The sequence below is a fragment of the Saccostrea echinata genome, unplaced genomic scaffold (assembly GCF_033153115.1).
Source record: "Saccostrea echinata isolate AGI-Se365-2 ecotype Australia unplaced genomic scaffold, CSIRO_AGI_Sech_v1 ptg000054l, whole genome shotgun sequence".
NCBI lineage: Eukaryota > Metazoa > Mollusca > Bivalvia > Ostreida > Ostreidae > Saccostrea > Saccostrea echinata.
In genome coordinates this window covers 46,071,073-46,098,070 of record NW_026889803.1, presented here as the reverse complement: position 1 = coordinate 46,098,070, position 26,998 = coordinate 46,071,073, and the positions used below count along the sequence as shown (strand labels likewise).

Here is a 26,998-nt window from a genome sequence, read left to right as displayed (position 1 = left end):
CTAGCTGACATATATCTTTAAATTTTGATAATAGGAATTGGTATTTTAATCATTTGTGGATGACTACATCCATTTTTGATGTTTGTAGTCTCATTTTTATCACCAAGGGAATATCATCAGTGACTGTCATGGTTATTCATATATGACCTAAGTTGTATTATTAATAGTGAAAATGGTTGTTGATTAATGATGCAAAGTGATCCACTAAAACAGCATTATATCATAGAGTGGGTATTATATCATTAGTTTTGACTACAAGTTGACCTTGACCAAGATTTTTGGTATGGATGTCATGTGCAGCACCAATCGAAACTTCTCGGGCCTTTCCGACGAGCGGAATATGTTACGTAGGCGTTCATGACAACTTCCCTTTTCATAAACTTTGAAATAAATGTAAGGAGACCTCTTGTCTGTAGAGTTTGGAGCTCAACTTTATTGAATGTAAAGATATTACCTAAAATATACTACACGAGTGACTTCTAACTCTGTCTTTCCAATGCTTTAATAAATAGGAAGCGACTCCATCCTGTATAAATTTTTAAAATCTGGAGATGTTAATACATTCGAGGTTGTTTTTCCTATCTTCGACGGAAAGACCCGAGATGATGCGATTGGTGCAGCACTGGTCAATAGATTTAACTTTTGTCGAGATACGTATGATAGTTGCATCAAGTAGATAAGCTAAAAAATATTTTGTGATACGTTGTCGTTGACAAAACACTGATGGACTTCAACCTGTTGATTTGTTGCTGTTAAAATATCGCCGTTTGTATGCCAATATGAAAAAAAATTCGATAAATCTGATAAAACGTTGTGCTTTTCATATAGAAAAGGAGAGTTTTATAAAACTTCTATGAAAATCAATGTAATTTTCTTAAGATTTTATAGATAATTAATAAAAAAAAACAGCAAATCAAGAAAATGACATATATTCAAATGTGGTCTGATACGTGTTTTTTAATATTAGCCGCAGTTTATTTAACTAGACTATCGGTCAACATTAAAGGTCCTCAATTATCAAAGACAGTAATGACTTATCCTACCCAGACACCCATAATACAGTACACAAGTCCTATGCTTGTATTTGTAACATTACCTATGGATTTTTAGAATTAAAAACACATTTATTGTTTATTGTATGGCAGATATTGGCCACAGTGGTCAAATAAACTTATTTACAACATCAAGTTTGGGGTCGCCAGACAACAGGGCTCACCCTCTACAACAACATTTTATGTGTCGTCCGAAAAGGCAAGTAGCATGCTGGGTTGATCACAATCATGCTACCGACAAATCAACATATCATTTAGTATACAACTCTTTACTTTAAACTGTCTATATGAAAAAATTATTAAATCAACGTAACAACAGTCAACATCATATTTCTACAACCAACTTGAAGGTGACGATATGACCACATGGGCACCTGATGAAAGTGTGCATTTGCAGACATACAATCAGGTTGCCCACCGCCACCTGGTGAGGGTAGGAACCTTCAAGATGACCACTGTGCCTCTGCCAAAAAGGAATACCTACTTTATGGACTAAATTACTTAGTTAATTATTTACAAGGAAATTCTTTACTTTTACCCCCACTGGCAAAATACTCCAGGGCCTCTGAATGTTGTTGAGGAAAATGTCATTCCCCAACTTTGACAAGTGTGTTCCATCTGAATGATACAACTGTACAGGTTTACCTATAAATTGGGAATGCGTGATAATTTTCCCCCCATTTTGAAATACCTGTTTTGCTGCCCACCTGTTTAGCCTATCCCTTGCCTGCTCCATTGCTCTAATGTTACTTGCGTGTCTCCATGAAATGCGGGGGAGGAGAAAAGACCAAACGAGAGTCGTGTTGGTGAAGATTCTTGAAAGTAACTGGATGTCCCACTTAATTCTATAGAGTAATCTTGACAGTTTCATTTGACCCAAATCATTGGCCCCACAGTGAATGATTAAATATCTTGGAGGATCCTCTAATGTTGCTAAGTACCTAACCTTCTGAACTAGGTCAATAAATTTTAACCCCCCATACCCTTGCCACCACATATCTACCCCTCTTTGGTTTAGCCCAAGGCTCCATCCCCCCGGTCTTAATCTTGCTGCCATGGATGCCCTTTTTATAATCGATGAGCCAACAATCCAAACTGTAATTCTGCCTGGCTTTGGGAACCCTGTAATATTAATTAACAAATGCATGCCAGTTAGATTAAATGAGCTACTTATTATGTTAAAGGAGATGTTCGGCTAAGTGGAGATCTTATATAAGTCTGGAAGGCAGTTGATTTCCATCTTCCAGCTATTTTAATTTCTTCATTTGAAAAACCCTTGTCTGCTGCCGTTGTTGCAGTCCCTATCCTGAAAGAATGAGACTTGTAATGCTTGCTTTCTAGTCCAATAGCTACAATGACTTTATCTAAAACTGCTGAAAATTGATATCTTGTAAGTGGCTTTCCTCCAAAATGACAAAATAAGGGTCCCGGAAAGTTTGGCCTTACTTCCAAAAACTTAGCCATTGCCTGCACTGGGCAAATAATTGAACCATGATTATTTATCACAACTTTTACCCCCTTTCCCAATTGATCAGTTTTAGAGCACCTTATACACAATGACAGTTGATTATTTTGTATGTACACATCACCAATGCCCAAAATGGTTTGAGAGTTGTTGCCCTTAGATATAGCTAATTCTCCCACTCTCAGAAAGGCGAAAAATGCTAATGTATATGCTGCTGTGAATAATTTAGCTTCATAAAAACTTGAACACACACTGCCCAATGCCCCTATTAATTTAGCCAATTTTTTTCTGTAATTGGCAATCTAGTATCAACCCTAGAATTGAGATGCCTGAAACCCTCCAACACTTTGGAAACAATGAACCTGTTAGTTGAGTCTTCAAATCCTTTTATCTTGCACTTATAGCCAATAGCCCCTACATAGGCCCTAGCTGTAGACTGTGCATAGCCATTGAGTGATAGGTAAGCAATAAAGTTGACTATCTGCTCTACAGGAGGAGGCCAGATAATGTTTTCATCTGACATATTTCTAAACTTGTGGAATGCTATGAGCCCTGTTTTGTAGGTTACTGCAGTGTTGTAAGAATTGGGTGCAATCAATAGTCGAGAAACTTCCCCTTGGACATCAGACTGTGAAATGCGGATGGAATAGGATCTGGGATCTGGTTTGCTGTTGGAGCGAGTTGTCGGAATTTTCCCCACTGTTTACGAGAGAGAGCATCCGCTATACCATTATCAATGCCAGAAATATGTTTGGCTTTAAATATGATATTATATTGCATAAGCATCAAAACTAGCTTCCTAATTAAAAACATAATTCGTGGAGACCTTGAGGACTGAGTGTTCAGAATGCTTACTAAGGCAATGTTTTCTGTACGGAATTGAACCTTTTGACGGCTAAGTTCCTCCCCCCAGATCATAACTGACAACACTATGGGAGCTAACTCCAGAAATGTTATATCCCTGATGATATCATGATTTTCCCATTCTAAAGGCCATTCATAATAAACCCACCTTCCTTTAAAATAGCACCCACAACCAAAACCAATAGCTCCTGCACTGTCTGTGTAGAGCTGGATTGCTCTTGAATTCACCCATTCCGAACATGGAAAGAAAGCTACACATTAACATATCATCTTTCAGTGCCCTAGTGATTCTAATGTGACTATTGGGGCAAGAAATGCCAATCATAGAATCATAAAATCTTCTTTTGAATGCCCTACTACCCCTGATAGCCTTGCAAAAGAAATTGAGCTTTCCGACTAGTGATTCCATTTCTTTCAACTTAACCTTTGACCTTTTCATTAGAATACAAAGCAGACCTTTGAGTTCCTGTATTTTGTCCTTTGGGATCTTTACAATTTTAAGCACTGTGTCTATTTCCAACCCTAAAAATACTAAACAAGTAACAGGTCCTTGTGTTTTATCTACTGCTAAAGGAACCCCAAATTCTTTGCACACATCCTGGAATAGTGTCATTAGTTGCAAACATTCACCTGATCCCCTCCTACCCGCATAGATAAAATCGTCTAAAGAGTGCTCTACTGTACTCAAACCAGATTTATTTGTTATAACCCACTGCAAAAATGTTGAAAACTTTTCAAAAATTGAACAAGAAATGGAACATCCCATGGGTAAGCACTTGTCAAAATAGTATTGATCCTTAAATCTAAATTCTAACAGTTCAAAATCCCCAGGGTATATTGGATTTAACCTAAATGCACTTTTAATATCGATCTTTCCTAACTCTGCACCAGGTCCTAACTGATTTATCATATCGACTACTGTATCAAAAGCTGTATATTTAACGCTGCACTGATCTGGGTCAATATATGAGTTAATGCCAAGGGATGGAGGGTAATCATCCTCCAACCACCGCTTGACTTTGGCACTAGACCTGTTGGAGAAATATGCATATTAGGTATAGGTGGGTGTGAAAACGGGCCCATTACCCTTCCCTCCTGTACTTCTTTAACAATTTTTTCTTGCAACTGATTTGGAAATTGCCGAGTCGAAAGCAAATTCTCAGATAAAATAAAAATCTATACTTATAAATTAATAAATTTTGCAAATAAACTCCGAAACGGGTGCACCAGAGTTCTTACTTACTCCTCTAACAATACACTAGATACAAGCTGATGTCCGTAAACTATATTTAGATTTCACTCGCATAGTAAGTATCGTACATAAAATTAAAAGTCTACTTTCTTTTTCTATAAACAGCCATGAAATAGCAAAAACGTGAGTACGGTGGCGTTTCCGGTTGGCGGATCTAAGTTACTGGCAATTTTTAATGAAACTGATAACAAGCAATAGTTTATTTATTTCATAAAACGTCATCACTGAATTATTCAATCAAAACTTGATCTAAATGATGTAAAAGAAATAAGTTTTGATAACCGATTAAAAAGGGAATGTGCGAATTATTTTCGTCATTCACCGATCTTAATATTGACGGAAGCTTCTAGAACATCAGATACAGCATCGAGCCCGATGTTAAAAAGTAAAAACGAGGCGATAATAGCTGTATGAACATAAAAAAATGCTTTGTGTGAATGGTCATTGAAGAAAATGGTAACCATTGATAACATTATAAGTTGTTATATATCGAAAGGCTATTACATATACATGTATGTAATAGGTTTTCCTAATAAATTTATCGGTAAAATTAGTATACATGTATTTCCTTGCTGACTGAGAGCATCGTGGCAATGAACCCGAAGAACAATTTGTACTGCTTAATAAAGTTGCTTACATGAAAAGAGAAAATTAATAAATAAGGTATTGTTCAAATACAATTAAAGCTGTAAAATTCTGTGCTTTAATCAATACATTTCAGTTTTTTTTCTGAATACAGTATCAAATACTCGGTCTATTCATAGGGCGTTAAAAGCTGATTTTTACACATGTACTTGGGTCTTGGTTTATAAATATGTATGTACCTTATTGATATGTAAAAAGAAAGTAAAGTACATTTTTTACATATCAATAAGGTACACACATATTTATAAACCAAGACCCAAGTGCCAGTGAATTTTTACTCCCCCTCCCAAAAACAAAAATCATTTTATCAGTAAAATGTGCATATTCGCTGCTTTTATCCTTGACGGAAATGAAATAAAAGCATCTGAAAAGTTTTTACAAAAAGGAGGGGGGGGGTTGTTTGGAGACTGACGTACATCTACTTCCTGCGGGGTTTTGTACAAAGTATTTCTTCCTGCTATAAGCCTGTAGGCCGTCAGTAGAAACTACAATATATTTTCTGTTGGTAGTGGTGTAAATTCAATTCCCCGTGCTTGCGCGGGATTTCATCTAGTTCTTGTATAATTTAACTTAAACCCGTAAGTGAATCCTTGAAATATTTCATTTGCTACATTCCTTATTGGATATTGCTGCCAATGCAGAAACCCTAATTGGGGTTGAACCTAGTTCCCATATGTTTGGGTCCCGAGAATCGAGGATGTCTAGGGGTAAGCTGGGGGGTGGAAGCTCCATAAAGTCGACTGGATTGATGGACCCCTGGCCGGAAGGCCTGTCTTGGGCTGAAATAAGAAGCTTGCTTGTTAACTACATTTACAGAGAAGGGGCAGTTTACCATGGAATGATCTTGACCACTTTATACAAATGTGCGTGTATGAGCATGGTTTCCCCACACAAAACCCCTGAAAATTAAATGCATAACATTTGTTTACCCCTTGAGTTCCCGTAAGCGATACATTTTGACCACCCGTCATATACATGACCCACAATTCTGTATCTACAGCTGACCAAGATTTGCTGGGATCCATAGCCAATTTTAGACGGAACTGCTCGTCGTAAAGTTTCCACCCAGAGGACCTACCCGCCCCAGCACGCACATCGTGCATGTATTTTAGTAAACCCTGATATTTACCTGTATGGACAGATGTATATATGCTCAAATAAATGAGAAAGGCATCTGTCCATTTCTCAATAGTTGTGAGTATTCTTGGGTTTGCTTTGCATTTGCCCATCATTACCCAATATAAAAATTCGCTCACTAGCTGAGTCTTCAATATTTGAATTTCTTAGTAATAGTGACAAATCTACATATTTTCCTTCAATGATTTTTTTCTGATAGTCTCGTTTACATTATGGCCCAATGAAAATTGAATTGAATTTAGCGGTGTGGGGATAGAACCCCCGTCTTGCGACAGAAAATTATTTGTACCTGTTGATTGGTTGGAATTTTGGGTCCCCATTCCGTCGCACGTCGGCGCCTGTTGTGTCGCCAATGGCAATTATCCTGTCGCCGATTCCCCTGGATCCTGAACCTGGGGCTGGGCCTCCCCTCCGACCTGTTTCTTACTCCTCTCTCTTCTCCGTTTTGTCCTTATGGGTGGCATCCTCACACAATTTATTAAAGTTAAGTTTGTTATTTCAAGAAAGTTATGAATCCACAACTGAATAATATCAATACCGACACATTAGAGCATGCTGCACATTGTCATACAAGAATCTCCGAATATCCTAAAAATATAAAGCCATCGAAAGCGTTCCAGGTATAAAAAGTATCCTAATGCGATTGATTTGACTAATTTTTTAATATAACTGATGTTTTTATCGGTTACTTAACAGTTATTTTTTTTTTTTTAAATTAACTCTCAATTTCTAAACCATCTGCTGGTTACAGGTATCACACCGGTAATTGACCAATCAAAATGAACTTAGTCAATTGTAGTTCCATACATAATAAAGAAATATTTTTTTTATTGTGAGAAATTTTTTAATTTCCCTTATTCTATTTTTACATTTTTGGTATCTGTGCTTAGGACATTTTATGTACTTTGTAAAATATTAAAGGTTTTTGACAGGAACTATTTCTTTCGGGGCATAGGAGGCCACTTCCTGGGGTGCACACAGGATGTTTATAAACACATTGAATACACGTGGTTTTGAGGGTATTCCTGTTTGCGGATGGAAAAAATCAGAAAATGCCGTGTAGGTACCCTATTTTTTGGTGTCAGCTGATGTGACTGGTAACGTTTAACACTTCCTGCTAAATATTTTTTCATGAATTCGAATACCTGATTTTTAATGATTTTTTATTCTATATAGAATTACATAGTGAAAACAATTACCGGTGTGATACCTTGAAGGTGATTGTGTAAAATCATCTACACCCCTATTAAAGGCAGTTTTAATTTTATAAAGGCATATTTTAACAAAATATGTCATTTTATGAACTTTCTGTGTGAAAGCACATATTTTTAAATTTAGAAGCAGGGTTGACATTAATATATACAGATTTCTATGTAAAATACTAATAATATGTCATGTTTTACCCTCAAAACTCCAAATTATGACTTTCAAAGTAGGATTATGCATCTGACATGTAGAAAGAAGTTAGAAAATGTTGGTTTTTTTATTTTAGATGACTTAAAACTCTGTGCACCACCTGACCGCAGTCAATTATAGTGTCTACAGACTTTGCCGTAAAAGCAGTTTAGGCTGATTTTTTCAAGAAAAGACTAATTCTGGGTTTGCGAATGAGTTTTCAACAAAAGCGACAACTGCAATAAAATGTGAAGAAGTAAAACATGTTTTTAAAGTGTTAAATTTTACAGAGACTGGGTTTACTTTCATTTTATTCACCTTAACGAGGTTCGCTCCTGAGCTTTTGAGCAGATTTTTATTTTAACCTATATTTAAAAAAATCTGCGTAATGTTTTAATTCTTACAATAAATTTGGATTCTACAATGCCAAATAAACTATATTCAGTTAAAACTCCATGATTAAATTCCGTACCAAAAGCATTAAGTGAGGAACTATATTTTGTGGCGGAAGGTTTTTTAGAAGAAAATGATCATTTTTTCTCTTTCGAAGTATTTGAAGTATGTTAAGTTTGGATTCCTATTTTTACATGCAGTCTGCACACAGAATTATTTTGAGCAGTGAACTGTTTTATAATGGTCCTAAATTATATATTTAATAAACTGTCATGAATTCAATCATCATATTTGATAAATAAATCAAATATATTGTGAAAATCAAGAGAAAAAATAGCCCTAATTTAAGCTCAAAATTAGCACTATTTTAGTAATATCTAAAAAATAACATCACAGACCCCCACTTTTAACTTTCTTTTCTCAATATACAAGATACTTTTAATCATTCTTCTTAAATTCAGTGAAATGACATTACTTTTAAATGAGTTTTTTTCTTGTTAAATTTGTAATGCTAGCAAAATGAAATTTTTTGAGTGCAAAAAGGTCAAAAAATGGAACGTGCGGAGTACTTTAAAAATTTTTTTCGTTGTCAAAAATTTTAATGGGTCTATTCAAGATGAAATAAAACTGTGTTTGTTCCCATAACTTATTTGAATAAAAAATATCGGAGGAAAAACTTAAAAAATTGATTTATGTGTAATACGTTTTTACAGTGCAAAAAGGTCAAACTAAATGCTCTGTAGCGCCAAAAGAAGCGCATTGACCCCCATTTTTTGTTTTGGTTTTTAATTAAGCTATGTGTATAAATTCTAAAAATATACTTGATAAAAAATCCTCATTACTTTTGATGTCAGGATCCAACCTCCTTAAGTGATTCATTTATTACTAGAGTGGAGGAATAAAAATAATGAAATGAGTTAAATTTGTCTAATAAAAGTAATGCACAAATAAAATTTATTAAGAATTTTTCAAAAATAAGAAGCTTATGACCAAAAATGCATAAATACTGTCAGGGCATGAGAGTGAATACTTATTCTGAGTTCCAACCATGCATCACACATATAGTACAGAATGTCACTTGGCACCATGGTATGCCTGTTATGGTTCTCTAGACTTTTTCCATGCTTTCGCAGCTGACATTCAAGATTTTTCAGTTTGCCGGAGAATGTTTTTTGTCATTTTACCAATTTTATGTAGGTGTTGACCCTCTCTTTTAAATTAAGTCTCAGTCAGGATGTTTATTTTAGCATGATTTGTTAAGCACATTAATGTATTGAAATATTAATAAATTACAAATTAAAGTGATGAAGAAATTTGACATATTCACACAATCAAAATATCAGAATAACCATAATTCAGCTAATAAAGTGCCCTGTTCTTCTTTTGTCACTTCCTATAAATTTTATCGGCAGTTTTTGTACACCCACCCACCTCCAAGAATCAGGGAGGATGGCCTGATGTTAGTTTCTTTGTTGCTTTTATTCACATATAAAAGTGTTAAGATCCATAAAAATGTTTAAGATTTATATTTTTAAATTTAAATGTTGAATTTTTATGTTAATTTGGTGAAACAGAAAGCTGTAATCTTGAATTAATCATGCATATTCATCCAACACCTTTAAAATTCTTGAGTAATTCAATGAAAAGAGGATAATTATGTATGTTCAATTGGAATTTCATGGCTAATTTGTGTCTGCAGAGAAAGCTAGTTACATAAATCACAACAATAAATTACATCTGAATTGTTTTCTCCATTTTCTTATCATCAAAGCAAGCTTAATGGAGTGTCAGAGCTGTCCAGAACCTCCCCAGATGCTGATATCATTTGAACTGCCCTGTGTTACAACACAGCTTTTAGATAAACTTCTGCATAGCAGGTTGTAGACAAGTACCTAGGCTTTATTTGGAACATAAATTGACCAGATGCAGATTTTATTATCAGCCTAATATTTAACAATTTCTGTAAATTCTGTCATTCTTAGAAGGGTAAAATGCAATTTTGTTATGTAATAATTGCATAATGGTCCCAGACTTGTGAATTATTTTTTGTTTGTTGTGAAGAACAATGCATATACTCTCCACGGATACAAAATTGGTTGCCAGGCTTAGTCTATTAAGGATGAAATTCTGCTTCAAAATATGCACAAAAAACTTCTGTCAGAGTGCTCAGTGTGTATTCTTGACTGCTCTGGAGTAAGGGAGATAAATGCATCATATCTCCAGCAATAATGGGAATTAGATCCCCAGACTTCAGGATGTTAGTGACAGTTATTTAAGAAATCTCAGGTGCAAAAATGAAAAAAATCTGACAACTTCAAAGGTCCTTCAACAGGCCTTGATTAAAGGAAGTACGGATGCTGTAATTTCAGAGTGATACACGAGATGCTTATAATTTCCGGATTACGCAACAGGCTGATACACAAAATTATCAACAAAACAAACCAAATTTTAGATTTACACAATACATAAACCCCAATCAATATTAGCTTAAAGCAAAATTATGAGGAGAAAAGCTTTGATAACGGCATATATTTACAGACAAGCTGAAATATATGCAAATATATGCAAACATTTAGATTAGGGACTCGTCGTTATCCTACTGGGAGCTGGCAAAATAGGATAGACAATTAAGTTTGAAAATATCAAATAACTCTTTATATCCAATGTCCATGGTTATTGTACATGTCGAATCACTCTCAAAGACAACACCTGGCATTAATGTTTTAACTTTAATTTCAAGGACTTTTCTGCTAGACAGTTTGGAATCTAGAAGCATCCATTCACGCAAATCTAGAAAATTTTACTACCGATAAATTTTCAGCAATTTTGTGCATGCACTACATTCGTATAAACTAATTTTCGTAAAAATGAACAAGAAATAAAAGTAAATTAAATCGAATTTAATGAAGTTACGATTGAACGTGTAACTTGTTTACATTTAATCAATCATTTTTCTGGGAAATTTGAACTGAAATAATGTTAATCTCAAATAATCTACAATTTTTATTCTTAGTGAATAATTTTTATCTAGAGGTTTGTTTACGATATAATCCTACACGTCTAATACGAGTGTTGTTCGGAAAGTTCGTGGACTACGCCAATCTTCGTTATACTATCTTCAAGAAACTTAAAATGAGCACATTTTCATATGTAAAAATATTTATTTTGTTTAAGTGTGAAGTTTCATTCCATGTGATTTAATAGAATTCATGTTATTTAATTTTAAAATCAACACGTTTTGTAACCACGGAGCAAACTCAACAACAAAGTAATGTCAAAAACATAGAGACATGAGGTTATCAAAAATACTATCCCTATCCATTTCACACAGTATTATCCAATACAAGTGCACTCATTATAATGTTTCTGTATCACTTGAAGTCTATTTTGCTAACAATTGTTTTAGTAGCATCATTTTGTTTGTCAATGTTATATTTTTTTCACTGCATAAGTTTGCTTTTACAAGTTAAGCAATTGTGAAGTGTCAAACTCTTAGCATGATGTTTCGAACTTTTCAATGTTTTTGATAAGATTTTTACAGATAATCCGTTTTCTCACAGATCACCATCGTCTATCATTCAAGTACCTCTTGTACCATGTACACAGACATGCATGGCTCGCTTTTGACATATTTCCTACTTCCTCCGGCATTTTCAGAGTTTTTTTCTGGAGTTTTCGAGAGTACAACACAAAATTGTTTGGTTAACTGCTGCTCCGTGACTTTTTTTTTCCTTTTTCAATGAATTAAGTCATAATTTGGAATCAGAAAAGATGAATAAATTCTAAAATTGAACGTGTAGAATTTGTCCGTTTTGTGTCATTTTACAGATGATATGACTTCAGGTATTATTTAGTGTCTTGATTGTAAATTACAAATTTTTGAACTGCTCCGTGATCCGATTTTTGCATTTTTAAAGTCTAAATAAGTTTGATATAAACCATGATATTTTGAAATTTTTAATACACATTAATTGAATTTACTGTTGAAATATTTTCTTCAAATTTGGATATGATTTGACGTTAAGTAAAAAAGTTATGACGGTAGTCCTAGAATTTTCTGAACAACCCTCGTACATACCATTACGAGCTGTTACTATTTAGAAAAGATGAAATATGGAGAAAACGAACAGTTATTAAACTCAAAAGTCCATTTAAACAATACGAATCAGGAGCAGAGCAAACACGGACCTCTAAAAACATAACAGATGGGATCAGGTGCCATGGAGTAGTAAGCATCCCCCTGTCGACCGGTCACATTCGCCGTTTGCTCCTTGTCATGATCGGGAAAACAGAAAAATCTGTAGACAATTAAGTGTGAGAATAATGGCCTAACAATAAGTATGAAAAACGTCAGTCAGCGTTCGATTTAATGATAGATTGTATTTGCTGACAAGGTCATTGTGTCGACCATAGAACTTGCAAAATGATGACTTTAAACGAGACGGTTGAAATTTATGTTTCATCAACTTGTTTGATGATAGCTTGCCTCGATTTAGAAATTGTTCGTTCGTAGAGCATGCTCTTGCGTATCGAATATCAACTGGGAGACATAAACTCTATATGCAATTGACAAAGGTATATTGCTACATAAAAAAGGGAAGTTAACTATAGAAAAGTTAGTCATTACGTTAAACATAATGTTTTGATGTTAGGTTACCACCGACGTCTTTTTCTATTGATTGTATTTTGTTTAACGTCCCTCTCGAGAATTTTTTCACTCATAAGGAGACGCCACCACTTGCCGGTGGAGAGCTGCAATTTTTGTCCTATACTCGGCACTTGCAGCCATTGAGCAGTGAGGGATCTTTTTCGTGCCAGCACCTACTGCGACACGGGACCTCGGTTTATACGGTCTCATCCGAAGGACCGGTCTCCACGTCCCACAGTGGGATTCGAACCCACGACGTAAGGATCAACTCCTTACTTCGCGACTCTAGAACAGACGCTCTAACCACTGCGCCACGCGGGCGACACGTCTTTTTCTAGTAAAATATCCAAATATTAAACAGATGTGTCAGACCCTGTGGTATCTTTTATTTCAAGCTAGTTCTGTGGAATATATATCGAGTTAACATATGAGTGGAAGTAACTATTATTAAATGATGATACGTCGTCTATATATATCTAAATGTAGAGTTGAAGGCCACAGCAGGTGTTTTTTTCTTCTCGTGCATAAGATTTTGAATAAATTCTGCTTCATGTGAATACAAAATAGATCTGCTTATAATGGGGCACAATTGGTATCCATGGGAAATTCGGATAGATTGTTGGAAGACCTGGTCTCCAAAAACTACATAGATATTTTCAATCAGAAACTCAAGCATCTTTTTAATATAAACGTCAGAGTACTTGTGTGTACAATCAGAGTATTTTTAACAAAATAAGTCTGCAAATGGCCAATGACAAGGTAAGTAAATTTACGAGTTCCATTTTTAATGAGAAAGCGGCTGTCTAGATTGTCAAAATGCCTGGACTTTTAATTTATTGTGGGGAATGATTGTATAAAGTGTTGAGAAGTCGTATACGTTTTGATGTTATTGATTTTTGTAAAATTTTGTAATTTCAAATTTTCTATAAAAAAAATCCTTGGAGTTTTTGAGTATCCATACCTGATTTAAACCATCCCTCGAATATATTGTTGTACATTACTCATGAAGTTTCTCCTACACTGCTGTTAAAATTTTAGTGAGAAGTAAAGAAAGAGGCTTGGTAGAACATTTACTGGAACCCGCTATGTATCTTTGTAAGAATTTTTATGAAGGTTAGGAATCCACTATAAGTATGGTAAATTAATTTCATTTTGATTGTTGGGAATATTAAAAATATTTAAAACTGACATAATTTTGAAGATTTTCCTCCTCAGAAAGAGAGCTATGGGTATAAGTTGGATTACCACTTGCAGAATTAAATCATAGTTCGTAAAACTACAATTTAATTAAAAACTGTGCCTTACAAACAAAGACAATGTTGTTACCTAATTTATAAATTGGGACCAGTATATACTGATCGTGTAATCTATCTAATTCTTTTTTCCCTTCTGAATTATTGAAGACAGAATGATAGATGGTTTTCATACTACCCCTTAATCGCTTAATACTTTTAATCCATTTTGTAATTAGTGAAACTTTAATTGTCTAAAAATTGACCACCGTACACCTTCAATTTAATAATTATCGATTCTCTACAGCCCAGAATTACATTTGAAAGCTATTATCCTATAATAAATATTATATGCACTGTTTATAGCTGAAAAATACATGGATTTATGGAAATGTTGTTTATAATCTTGTACTTCTTGTCTTAGAGTGTGGACATGAGAGCTGTGCGGCCTGCAGAACGTAAGGTTTTAGACTTATAATGCAAGCCTTATCATGTGTTTAAGTCATCTTTACCGGTAGCCTGATAATATCAAATCTTAGCATGCTTCTCTTTACGGTCTTAAGTCGAAGTAAATTTACACAAAGACCAAGACACATGCATTGGTCCTAGGTCAACACCAATAAAGTACATGGCACCTGATCCCAACTCTGATGTTTTAGAGATCCATGTTTGCTCTGCTCCTATTTTGTAATGTTTAATGGACTTTTGAGCTCGAATACTGTTCGTTATCCCCACATATTTCATTTATGAAATTAAGCTATTCTATTACAGTCACAGTGGGTTTTTCCCAAATATACAATGATTATTTTTAACATCATGGAATAGAATTGCGACAAATTAAAAACATACACTCGAGACCTTTGTTGATTTTTTATTTAATTACTTAAGGTTAATCTTTAATAAATCACTGTGTATTGCAAAAATGTTACCCACAAATTTACTTCCTGATAGATTCTTTTACTCAAAGCCAATCATGTGTATCACAGGTATCTACTGTTTACAATAAAGAGAACGCTCAATAGAATATTCTTTTGGCTTTAAACGACAGATAAACTGAAGATGTTTCAAAGTTATTTTCTAAGTGTCTGAGCTGACAAAATACTTGCCGGAAAGATGGTGATTGGGTTGATATTCTTTTTTCTATTCCATGGATCCAATGGTAAGAATGAAAATATTTACTATTTGAAGGGGGGAAATAAATGAAATAAGAATATATATGTATATACAGCTCATTATAGTTATATTGTTTATCATATTTTGCATTTTAAAAGGTATTCTACCATTTTGTTAATGATGATAATAATCCTACACTGAAAATCCTAGGTTTATTGACTACAAAATGAAAACAATACTGAAAATAAATGCATACAATTTATTTTGGGTTAACGTATATATAGGCATGCATAAAATTGCAAAGTATTTTAAATTAAATTTTCATCAAATGAGTCACTAAGCATGCAAACCTATAATTTTATTTAATATTTAGGTAATTATTACGATCCAGAACCCTGTACGTCAGACAATACCTCTGTTGTTGTTCATAGTCTAGATACCTCGTGCGTCTTTCTACATGAAATCTCGGAATATGCTAATGTCTGGATTCGACCCCAGCTCTTGGATGGTCGACCACTGGTACCGTCGGACAAATGTACATGTACTTTTTGTCCTTCGTTCTTAAATGGTAAGGCGTTTTCAATAAATATGAAAAATATTCATATTTTGAATATAAAAGATAAAACGGCAAAACACAACCATTTACTTTTTTAGGCCTTGACAAAATATGGCGAAAGCGCTTGCAGAAAATATTTTGTGATTTTTTGGATTTTTGTTTTTATATTTAATACACCCAGCAGAACTGTACCGGTTCTTCATTTTGTTTTTGAAATTATATATATATATATATATATATATATATATATATATATATATATATATATATATATATATATATATATATATATATATATATATATATATATATATATATATATATATATATATATATATATATTTATTTATTTATTTATTTATTTATTTATGATATTTTATTTCGATATGTACAGTAATTTTTTTTTCTTTCAGACACACTTCCAATTAATGGCACGGAGGACACATATATCTCCGCGGAATGTTACGGAAATTATATGATGAAACTCAGAAAATGTGATGGGTTTTTCGTATTCTACTTGGATTACTCATTAATATATTACTATTCTATTTTCCTGGGTGAAACACTTTGTCTCGGTAAAAATTATGTTGATAATTCTTTTCCTTCCATGCATTATTTTTTGAAGTTGCTTTATTTCCTCGTGTATTGGTCCATCAGTTTGGTGTTGGTAAACCTCATTCTAATGTACTCTCTCTTTCCTTTTTCTATTTCTTTTTCTCTTTCTCTTTTGTGTTTTTATTTTTGCAGTTAAAATTCGATACAAACGTTAACGAAAGTATAAGACTTTTTTGGAAACGATATCTTCAGATATCTAGTATATCGTGTACCTACATGTATTACATATACATGTACCTTAATTAAAGATTATAAAAAAGATTGGCTTGTGGTTACAGGTATATATGCATTTTAAATTCAAACATTGCCACTGAATTAATTATGAAGGAATTTATTGAAGCCATATAACGACAAGGTTTTGTTGAAAATATATATTTACATTTGAACGTCAGACTGTGATACATGTATTAGCTTTACCTTGCAAAAGAAACGTGTTGTTTGACGATCCGAAATACACCTCTACATCATTTGGCAACAATTGATTGCAAATGTGAAGAAATAAATTTTTACAGTATATATGTAAAAGAATACAGCTAGAGTTTAAATGACTTCAAGACAGAAAATTCAATGGAAACACATATCCTCGAGCAAAGGAATTTGATACTCCTATATTTATTTGAAGGTAACTAGTGTTACAACCGAACACTTATTTTTAAACATGCGGTACAATGTGCGAGATATTGCTGTCATGTTATATAAAGTTTTAATTATAACTAGGTGGAGGTAACATTTACAACACGATTACAAGTTTTCATATTGTAAATTTTGCATTAACTCATCACCTGGTGAATTCAAAATTGACTAAATAATACTTCTCTCCGTATGAAGAAAATGCAATATATTGTCTTTGCTGTGGTCTTTGGCTTTAAAAAGAAAGGGCGACTTGCATTGGTTATTTAAATGTTTGTACATACAAGTATATGACCAGTTTGGTAGTAAGTTTACATCGAATTCAATACATTTCTAATTATTTTCCCATCTTAAATATTTTTTACAAAAAACAAAAAACAAAAAAAAAACAAAAAAAAAACTAGTGCAATAATGTAACCATTCCAATTTTTTCGGGTGTTACAAGGGTCTACTCTATCTCTTTAATTCTACAGTCACAAAATCACTCCCGTGAAAAAATTTCGGCTAAAATCGCATATGAATGACTTTCTTACCTGAACTATTTTTTTTTCGTACGAAAGGACATATCCCCTCCCTTTATCCAAGTTTGTACATATAAAGTCACAGACGAAGACGCGCAATTATTCCTATTGAAACACATGAGTATTGCAGGATTCAAATTAAATGTTCACTTATTTGCAATCGCCCTCAAAATCTTTTCTAAAGTTATCAGTAAAATGCATTCATGATGAGAACACACAAAGAATATTATAAAGTTCAATTCCTTTAATAAACATGTAATAATTGTTCAAACTTTTTTATGTTTTATATTAAATTATTTGAAAATAATACCTTTCTGCCCAACGCGTTATTTTGAATGTTGATTGCATGTCTACCTTTAAAAAAAAAGATATAGAGTGACTCGTTGGGTTGACCCAAAAGTAATGTCCATGCTGCTAATCTTAAGTAATCAAGTTATCAAAATTTTATATATAAATACGTCTATCTATTTTGTCTTAAAATTTCATTCAGATATATGCAATACTTTTTAAAATATTAAAATAAACATAACGGAACCTGTCGTCTTGCAGCACGGCAAGAATATACCGACGTCTTAATGACGTTTGTCTTCAGCAAATTTTCAGTTCATCCATAAATCTATTAAATCTCTCACATACGTGTTTTATTTCGTGTACACTCCAAACTTGTGCTGGCCGTCTACTTTGAGTTATTTCATAAAAAAATATATATATTTAAACGTTCCATAATGCATCTGCATATTTATTTCGATGCGCGTACATGTAGATCAAGAGTAGCGTCGGATTTCAGAGTTGTCGTGAAAGGCTCCAGGCACTTTCTTCTTCCTAACATCCGTCGATCTTTTGATTTCCATTTATATTGGAATGTAATGCAAATTTGTATCTTTATAATGTTAATTATTTCTCTTATTAGTAGTAAATTTTTCGAACGTCAAGTCCGATGTTGAAATAACATCTGGACAAAGTTCAAATAAATTTATAAATTCAACCCAGAAGAAGACCCTTTATAGGAAAATGAGCGTAAAGATTATTAAAAAGAAGCTTGTGAGAGGTTAAAAAGACTACGGATGAACTGAAAATGAGTGCCGAAAAGTAATGTAATAACGACTTTAGCTAGCGTTCTTGCTCTGCGGCAATAAACAATAACATTGTGTTTACCTTAATATTTTAAAAAAGTATTTTATGTTACTGAAAGAAATTTTGAGGCAAAAATCAAAATAGATACAGTAGGGTAATATCATGTAACATTTGATTATTAAAGATTTTATGGCAGCTGCGACATTATATTTGGATCAATCCTTGTCCATAATGATTGTATGTCCATCAGAATAATTTTTGCAGTGAGACCTGTCTCTACTCTTGTTAACCATTTGGTATTATTTCCTCTACAGCGCCATACGGAGGTTCTTGCAAGAAACCGGAAGATTCCACTGATATGGGTGAGTGGTAACATATAAAACAATTGTGAAAGAACGAAAATTATGGATTACATGTGAGAATCCTTGCTCGAATTATTCTACTACTGATTACCTTGTCACAGAAATTGGATATCTATCTATCTATCTATGTATATATCTATCTATCTATATATATATGTATATGTATATATATGAATGTATAATTTAAATGTATTCCATATATATTTTGACGAATGACATGCTGAATGGTAAAACATTGAAATTATTCACCAAATATCATGATGGAATACTGTATGTGTACTTAAAAAAGCGGGCTTCATATTTTAGCGGCTTTGGCGCAGACAACGATGAGCTAATTCATGAATACCGCTAAGAAATCATTTATAAATACTAGGGATGTCAAAATATTTATTTTCCTTAGTCGATTATTCGATTGCATTATTCCAACGATAGTCGAATATATTCGGAACATTTCCTGAAAATAAAATTGTATTTGAAACTTCTCTGGTACATGATTTATTTATAATTCAGAAACCTTTTTACTTAAATCTATTAAATGTAACATCACAATTTATGCAACGTAACGCGTGGATAGCATGATTATTTGAATTTTAAAACCTAATTTTTCCAAAATGTATGATTTCCCCGTCAATAGAATTCATAAATCGGTTTGTACATGCAGTCAGTTTTTATTTAAGTAAACAAAGAAAAAAATTGCCAGGAGATATTTTTTTAAAGATTATTATGAAATAAATTGGGGGGGGGGGGTAATCTCACACTATCCACACGTCAAGTGCCTGTGAAATTGTTAAACAGTTAGCTACCGCTTATTCGATTATTGTTTGCTCTGGCTATCAAAATGTCCTTATACAGTTTAAAATGTAAGCGAATTGTTTTGATAATTATCGAAGTGTCAAAACATGTCACAGTTATGGTTCTTCCTTGTGCTTGAGCAATCTTAAAATAACATGAAATAATTGGTACATGGTTAAGATCAAGTCCAATTTATAATTTTACAAACAAAGCCTAGTAAATTGGTTGGTAATTAATTACAAAAACAACACAGGCAGTTGTAATTCCCGCAGTACGTGGCAGTAGTGAAGCACTTATAATTACTGTACTTTCTATACCTACATGGAAAATCAAACGTTTTTTTGTTGAGGAAAATTATCTTATCGACTGTCTCTGAGGAAAGACGGTTTCTCAATTTTGTGATGAGAATTACATTACGTTATCACTCTTTTATTGCATTTATTAAATTATGATAATATTCGAATGTCGCTTCATTATTCGATCGTCGGTCCATTCGACTGATAGTCGAATATTCGTTGACATCCCTAATAAATACCATATACGGCACAGACATGTATAGCGCTAATTCATGATTTCGCCAACAACTCCATACCCAGTGATTGCGCTTAATTTTGAATACGCCAATTTATGTACACGTACAGTAGTTTGGTTTTTTTTTTTTTTTACAATTCAGAATTTTGGATTTGAAATATCAGAGTGTTTCTGGTCAAATATGTTTTCTCGAACGAATACCATTAGCACCATTAAAGAGTAGTCATGATATTAATAACTTAGATAACGCCCTTGATTTGTGTCCTGAGGTGAGGAGTTTTCATGAAGAAACAGAGGAGAAAACAACTATGGGGGTGGTCTTTAAGTGTCTATTCCAGCCTATATCCGGAAATATATTGTACGACGTCCAGTGGTATATTGACGGTATGCTGCTTAACAACGCCAAATTCACAAGGATCAGTTACAGCAATATTAATGATACGGCACTCCTTACGAAGCATTGGGTCAACAACTTTACAATGAGTTTTAGGGTATGGAGTACGGGACACTGACTAATTTAACGTTGTTTTACATGTACTTTGCTATCGCAAAATTGTGTTACTATGGACTTAAAGTCAGCATTTATGTCTACATGCTTTACTTATTTGTAGGTATCTTGTGCTGTAAAAGCATACAATACAACCTCTGGCGTCAAAGGGGAATTCATCGAAAGTTATTCATTTTTTGCAGGCATTAAGGTACAAATACTTTTTCATATAATATTGCATGCACTTTTTTATGTTTTCATTCAGAACTATTTTTGTTATTCTTAAATTTCCTCTACAATTACTCTGAACTTTATACAAAATTGCAGCCGAGTCAGCTCAGGTATTTAGTGACTGAGGGAGAAACAGTTCAGATAAGTCTGGAGGTTACAGTGCCCTTCAGTTGTCCATCAGTTCTAAATGACGCAATGAAAGCCTCCCACTGTAGATTCCAATTCTACATCTGGACTCCGGGGGAGGGACAATGTGTGAATGGTCTTACTAGCAATGGAGTTGCTTTCAGTGATAACCCATGTGGAATATCATTTGGTTATACAGACAAAACGGCATCTATCAGTGTCACTGGTTATATTGACGGAATGGTCAATTTCAGGGAAAGAAAATCTACCTTGAGGATTGCTTCTACCAGAAATCCAATGGACGCCTCTGGGATTTGGAACGGTGTAAGAATTCCTGACATTACGGTACGTAAAAGATATGGAATTATATTAAGATTCAAAGACATTGGAATATTATCACAGATGTAATAAACATACTTATATGCTGAAATTGCTTTTTCTAAGGGTTATCTTTGACTAACATACATGTAGTCAGGAGGGTCTTTATGCGGCGAAATGCTTACGAAATACTTTGTATGAATTTTGATTTCTCTGTAATTGCACAGGTTACTGTGAAAGACAAAGACTGGTTGGTCTCAGGTAAATATTGTGCTTCCTACACGGATCCCCATCAAAGAACATTCGACGGGACGTGCTTCTCCAACCAACGGGCGGGGGAGTTCTTGTTTTACAGACATAAATATTTGCCTTTCACGGTACGTATGTATCCTTTTTCCTTATTAAATTAAGAAATCAAACAGTTAGAGTTTCTTGCTCTCATTTTTTCAACATCATTTAAGGTACATGTGTTGTATTCTGCATGTGTGTGGGGACGTGCCACGTGTAACTGTGGCGTCGCCATTAGAAGTGGCGGAAGCCTCTTCTCCGTCCGCACTTGCGCAGAAGTATCTACAACCTGGACCAAGACTTTAGCAATACCAGATGAAAAAACCATAATTTGTAAAGATGATGACCTAAGAATTCAAAAGTCTTGGCGATATTACATGGTAATGTTTGGCATTAATAGTTGCTTAAACAAAACTGTATTTATCAACAGATTAGCTACTTTACAGTTAGAACAATTCCATAGGTAACGTTTCCGAGTGGCACAGATGTGTCATTTGCAGTTTCATCGTGGGGTAACTGGATGGGTAGCATTAGAATTAGAGCCTCTGTCTCAGATATTGGGAAAACAGAAGGGTTGTGTGGACTTTTCAATGATGACGCCAAAGATGACTTTATTCCTCAACATGGGCAGAATGCAACAGATATAAATAGTTTTGTAGAATCATGGAGGTAGGTTAGATATTTTGGCTCTAAATTAATGTGGCAGTAACTTCTATAAATGCTGTGGCTGGTTCTAAAAATTTTGGTCACTACTCTAATATATTAATCTGCTTTTGTTGTTAAAATTTCTTTTGTACAGAATACCAATGGTTTCTACTGATGAAAGTTTATTTGTGAAGAATCCTAAAATCTTAAGAGAGTCTTTTATGTACAATAGGTAAGCACAATTTTTATTTTAGTGTATTAAAAATCATCGACAATCTCTACTGGGCAGTCAAAAATACTTCTACGTTCGAATCATCCTGAAATAAATGCTGAAAAGTGGATTATTAACATTTTTAAAAAAAATTAATGTTATTATTTCTATCTAAAAGGTATTCCACGGAAAGCAAAAGAACTGAAGAGAATTACTGTACGTGCCCGTCCGATGAGCCACTGGATCCTTACAATCCAGACTTTGAGTCTCAGAATCAGGCCCACTGTAACCAGACGACACCGAGTTCTGTGTGTGGAAGTCAGGTTTCTATGGTGATGGATACTTCTTCCTGTGGCACTACCTCACGTCGACGAAAGCGTTCTGTTGAATCAGATGACATCAGCGACTCTACTGAATTTACCTATGCTACTGACTTCGACGAAACAGCTGTTTTTAACGTATGTCATGTCTTAAGCTTTCCTAGTAAATATGACTCTATTGCATCTAATTTTTTAACAATTTATTTTCATGAGTACTTGACCTATTTAAACGTCTGTGTTGAATTTCGACTTCACTTGTTTTTTTATATATCTATACCTTTCAATAAGTTGTACAAAGGCATGAAACAAACCATGCCTTTCCTTAAAAATATATAATTTATCTTTAACAGGTAAGTGACTGGATCAATGGGTGGAACGCCACGTCAGCCAGGAAGTACTGTAATGACTCTTTCACCTTTGACCCCGCTGTGAAGACGTGTAATGACCTTGTCAACATCTCTTCAGAATCTTATATAGATAGTTGTGTGGAGGATATCAAGGTAACATTTAGCACTCAAAATAGCGCATTTACTGTTTCTTGTATTCCTACACAGTGCTTTTTCATTTCCTTTGAGGAATATTGTTTTTAAAATTTACATTCAATATGTAATTTCCTTATAAAGTGTGCTGAAAAAATTATAAACTATAGCACCGACATGGAGGTCAAAAGATTAAATAATGCTTTTAATTTTGACATCAAAAACGTTGAGTGCCGTATAAACGAAAATCAAAATTCACAGTTATACGAGTGTATCAAAGAAGAGAAAAAATTTATCAATCTACCATGAAATTCATGAATTTAATATAAGTATTGAATTGTAAATATTGAACGTTTAGTGTGTCATAACACGGAGAGCCGTGCAGACAAATTTTCATAACTTGCGTATGCGCGTTATTCAATTTATCAGCAGAGTCCGTTTTATGACACCATGAACGTTCGAAATTGCAATGCTTAAAAATCAAGGAACCGAATGCATGTCCTATGTTTTAATTTGTTTGCATCAATTAAGGCATTTTACATTCCAAGTGAAAGGATGAAATGTACATAAAGACATCCAATTGATTGAACAGGATGTAGTCATTTAATAATAGTTACTGAAATTAATATCAGATGTCTGGTAATACAACATGGGTAGAGGACACGCTGGACACACTAAAAGGGGCGTGTCTTACAGAGGCCAAGAAACAGGAAGTGTTTTATACAAACTCCACCTCTAACTCCTCCTTTGAGTTGTCAATCATACAGCTGATCACAGCTCAACTTTGTCCCGCCAACTGCTCTGGAAATGGAGAATGCAAGGATGGTACAGTTGGGACATGCTTTACTTATTAGTTCAATTTACAGTCTGTACAATTAATTGCAAATCCAATGTTATAACGTTAAAGTATTTGGATATACAAATTCATTCCCTTCCTTTATTATATCTATATATGTAATAAGAATGAAGTGCATTGCTGGAATCAATAAAATTAGTGACATTTTTACTGAGACAGCTAGTTTAGACGTTTGATTATATTTTGTTTTATCAATAGCCTTGTGTTTCTGCCATGATGGATTCATTGGGAGTGATTGTTCGGTCCGTGTGTCAGTGCCACCTACAGACTTTTCTTTGCCGTCCAGTGGAATTTGTGACACAAGACAACGATCATGTCAAAAAACAAATATTGTTGGCAAATTCTACTCTGAAAGTGTCGTCGCAAAATTGCTTCACTTTGAGGTAAAGTATTTAAATCTTAATCTGTATACTTATTCTATTTTTACATGTAACTATTTGAAGATTTTATTTTTAAAAAAATGCTTTTAAGATAGAAGAAATGGAGCCCTCCAATCCTTTCTCTGTGACCACAAATGCAACTTTTCGTCATTTCAACCTGATTACTGTGAACTTGCATTCTGTTTCCGAGTCTTCTCGACGTCGACGTCGTTCAGTGATGAATGACGTGCATGGTTGGAATATTTCACTAAGTTATGATGGTATAACCTTCAGTGATCATGTGACTTTGTTGATATATGAAAGTCAGAGATACTCATGTGATATGCAGACCCTAACTTGCAAAAAGCTGGTATGTCAAAGAAAGCTTTTATAATCTAAAACATCTAATTAGCAGAAATATAAAATTGAAATTTCATTTATCTTTGTAAAGAAAACAAGAGATTAAAGCTAGTTCATATAATTTAAATATAAAAGAATCTGTTAAAGTTTTTGACAATATGTTTTAGATAAGCGACAGTGGATCCTCCTCCAAAGGTATGTTAGAATTTGTTATACATTTTTATATCTAGTGTTCATTTACAAGAAGACGCTAAAATGTCCATCTGAAATCAATGTAATTATACCTGTATTTAAGGTTCACATCCATTTAAAGTATTTTTTTTAAAATTATTTTTAAGGGTTTTTGGTGGCGGAGATTATCCGCTCACCAACAGACAGACAATGCATTAGCACAGATTTGTGCAACTGTAATTTCTTTACCATATAGACAATAAAGATTGCTATTGTAGGGTCTACCGTCAACGTTCCCGCCATTGCTGGTGCTATAGGTTTCACTGCTGTAGCAGTAGTTATTATTGTGATAGTAATCGTTCTCATAAAAAAGAAAAAGTGAGTTTAAGTCTAAATCTTTTATTGTTATCACATATTGTTATTTAGTGCAGTTTGAGTGACACTTGTTATCGAGACAACAGTCTTTTTGGTTTACTCGGCATAAACTTCGTATTCTACACTCTGATGTAGTGGGGATATTCTGATTACGAAATCGAAAAAGGATGCAATTTACCAGAGTTTTCTTAGATAAATTTCTTAATCAGTATCCCCATCAATAAAAATATTATTTTTGAAAATTTAGTAATTTATTTTCTCTTTATTTATCTATTTTCTAACAACAAGTTTGTAATGTTTTTATTCCAGGTTTCCAAAAGCTCGGGCCCAGTCTGTCATAGGTATACAGATTGACAACAGCCAGATAACGATACCTAGAAATGACACTGGGTCTCTGTGGGTGGGGGATACTGACTACGGTCAGCCCATACCCTCCCTGCCCCCAGTTTATTATGTCTACCAGCAGAAACGGGAAACAACTGGTATATCTCTGTATTTTGAAGAAAAACACTAGTCTTTTCGTTTTTTGAAAATACATTCAATTAGGCATATCTTAAGCATTTATATATATTATTTATTTGGTTTTTTTTTTTTGGTTTTTTTTTTACTAAACTTTTACTAAACCAACTATGAAATTGATTTGAATTGAATATTTGTGTATACTCATGCGTAGAAATATACGCAGAGAACATAAATATTTACGATTCCTTACGATACTTCATTGGAGAAAACACGGACCTTTAAGAACATCAGAGGTGGGATCAGGTCCCATGGAGGAGTGAGCATCCCTTGTCGACCAGTCACACCCACTGTGTCAGGGCTCAACAATGACTTAAATAACCACTTGTTCATCGGAAAAATTGCCAACAAATGTCACTTGTCCGACTATGAACAGATAAAAAGAAATTTGTAGAACCTTATTTTCAAAAGTGAAGTAATGGTAGAAAGTATTCACTGATAGAGATTTGTAAGTCATAAAAATGAAAAAAATAATTGATATGAAATACAGTAGCACTGTCTGTAACCTAGTCTCAATCACCCTCGTCAGTTAAGTGAGTTAACAATATCCGGTGAAATGAAACTAAAGCTTAAGGAATGCGACATTTGCGATTTCAAAACAATGACAGTGGTTTATGAATTGTGTAGAATTTAAAGAAAAATAATCTTATTCACAATATTCCATCAAGATTAAAGAGTCACTTGTCAAATCGGACAAGTGTGTATGGAGATTGAGTTGTCTGATAACGAAATGAACTGGTCAATGGGACAAACGTTAATGTTGAGTCTTCATTGTGCTCCTTATCATGACTGATCGGGCAAGCGGGAAAATCCGTAGAATATACCTTGTGAAAAAAATAGCCTCACAATTTGTATGAAAACATTCATCATTCATCATTCAGTCAAAATTCGACTTAGCGATAGATTGTAATGCTAACAAGGTCATTGTATCGACCATAGAATTTGCGCAACATTGACTTTAAACGGGACTGTTGAT

General features: G+C 33.8%; 2 protein-coding genes and 1 pseudogene across 2 annotated transcripts in view; 2 read left to right on the top strand and 1 right to left on the bottom strand.

The window, feature by feature from the left end:
- LOC133204936 (von Willebrand factor D and EGF domain-containing protein-like) overlaps window positions 1-26,017 on the top strand; it is a 46,127-nt gene extending 20,110 nt beyond the window's left edge. The window contains exons 12-18 of the mRNA XM_061340677.1: window positions 23,254-23,403; window positions 24,015-24,207; window positions 24,437-24,621; window positions 24,710-24,967; window positions 25,125-25,152; window positions 25,407-25,506; window positions 25,813-26,017. Of these exons, the coding sequence (XP_061196661.1) occupies window positions 23,254-23,403; window positions 24,015-24,207; window positions 24,437-24,621; window positions 24,710-24,967; window positions 25,125-25,152; window positions 25,407-25,506; window positions 25,813-26,017 (1,119 nt within the window). The remainder of the gene's footprint in view (window positions 1-23,253; window positions 23,404-24,014; window positions 24,208-24,436; window positions 24,622-24,709; window positions 24,968-25,124; window positions 25,153-25,406; window positions 25,507-25,812) is intronic.
- Window positions 1,562-2,811, bottom strand: LOC133172020 (uncharacterized; annotated as a pseudogene).
- On the top strand, window positions 20,532-22,033 carry LOC133172019 (uncharacterized). The gene is made up of 5 exons (XM_061306822.1): window positions 20,532-20,768; window positions 20,889-20,975; window positions 21,092-21,466; window positions 21,667-21,689; window positions 21,901-22,033. Exons 1-5 carry the CDS (start codon window positions 20,586-20,588, stop codon window positions 22,031-22,033), a joined length of 801 nt encoding a protein of 266 aa, XP_061162806.1. The 5' UTR covers window positions 20,532-20,585.
- Window positions 26,018-26,998: the final 981 nt, after the last annotated feature.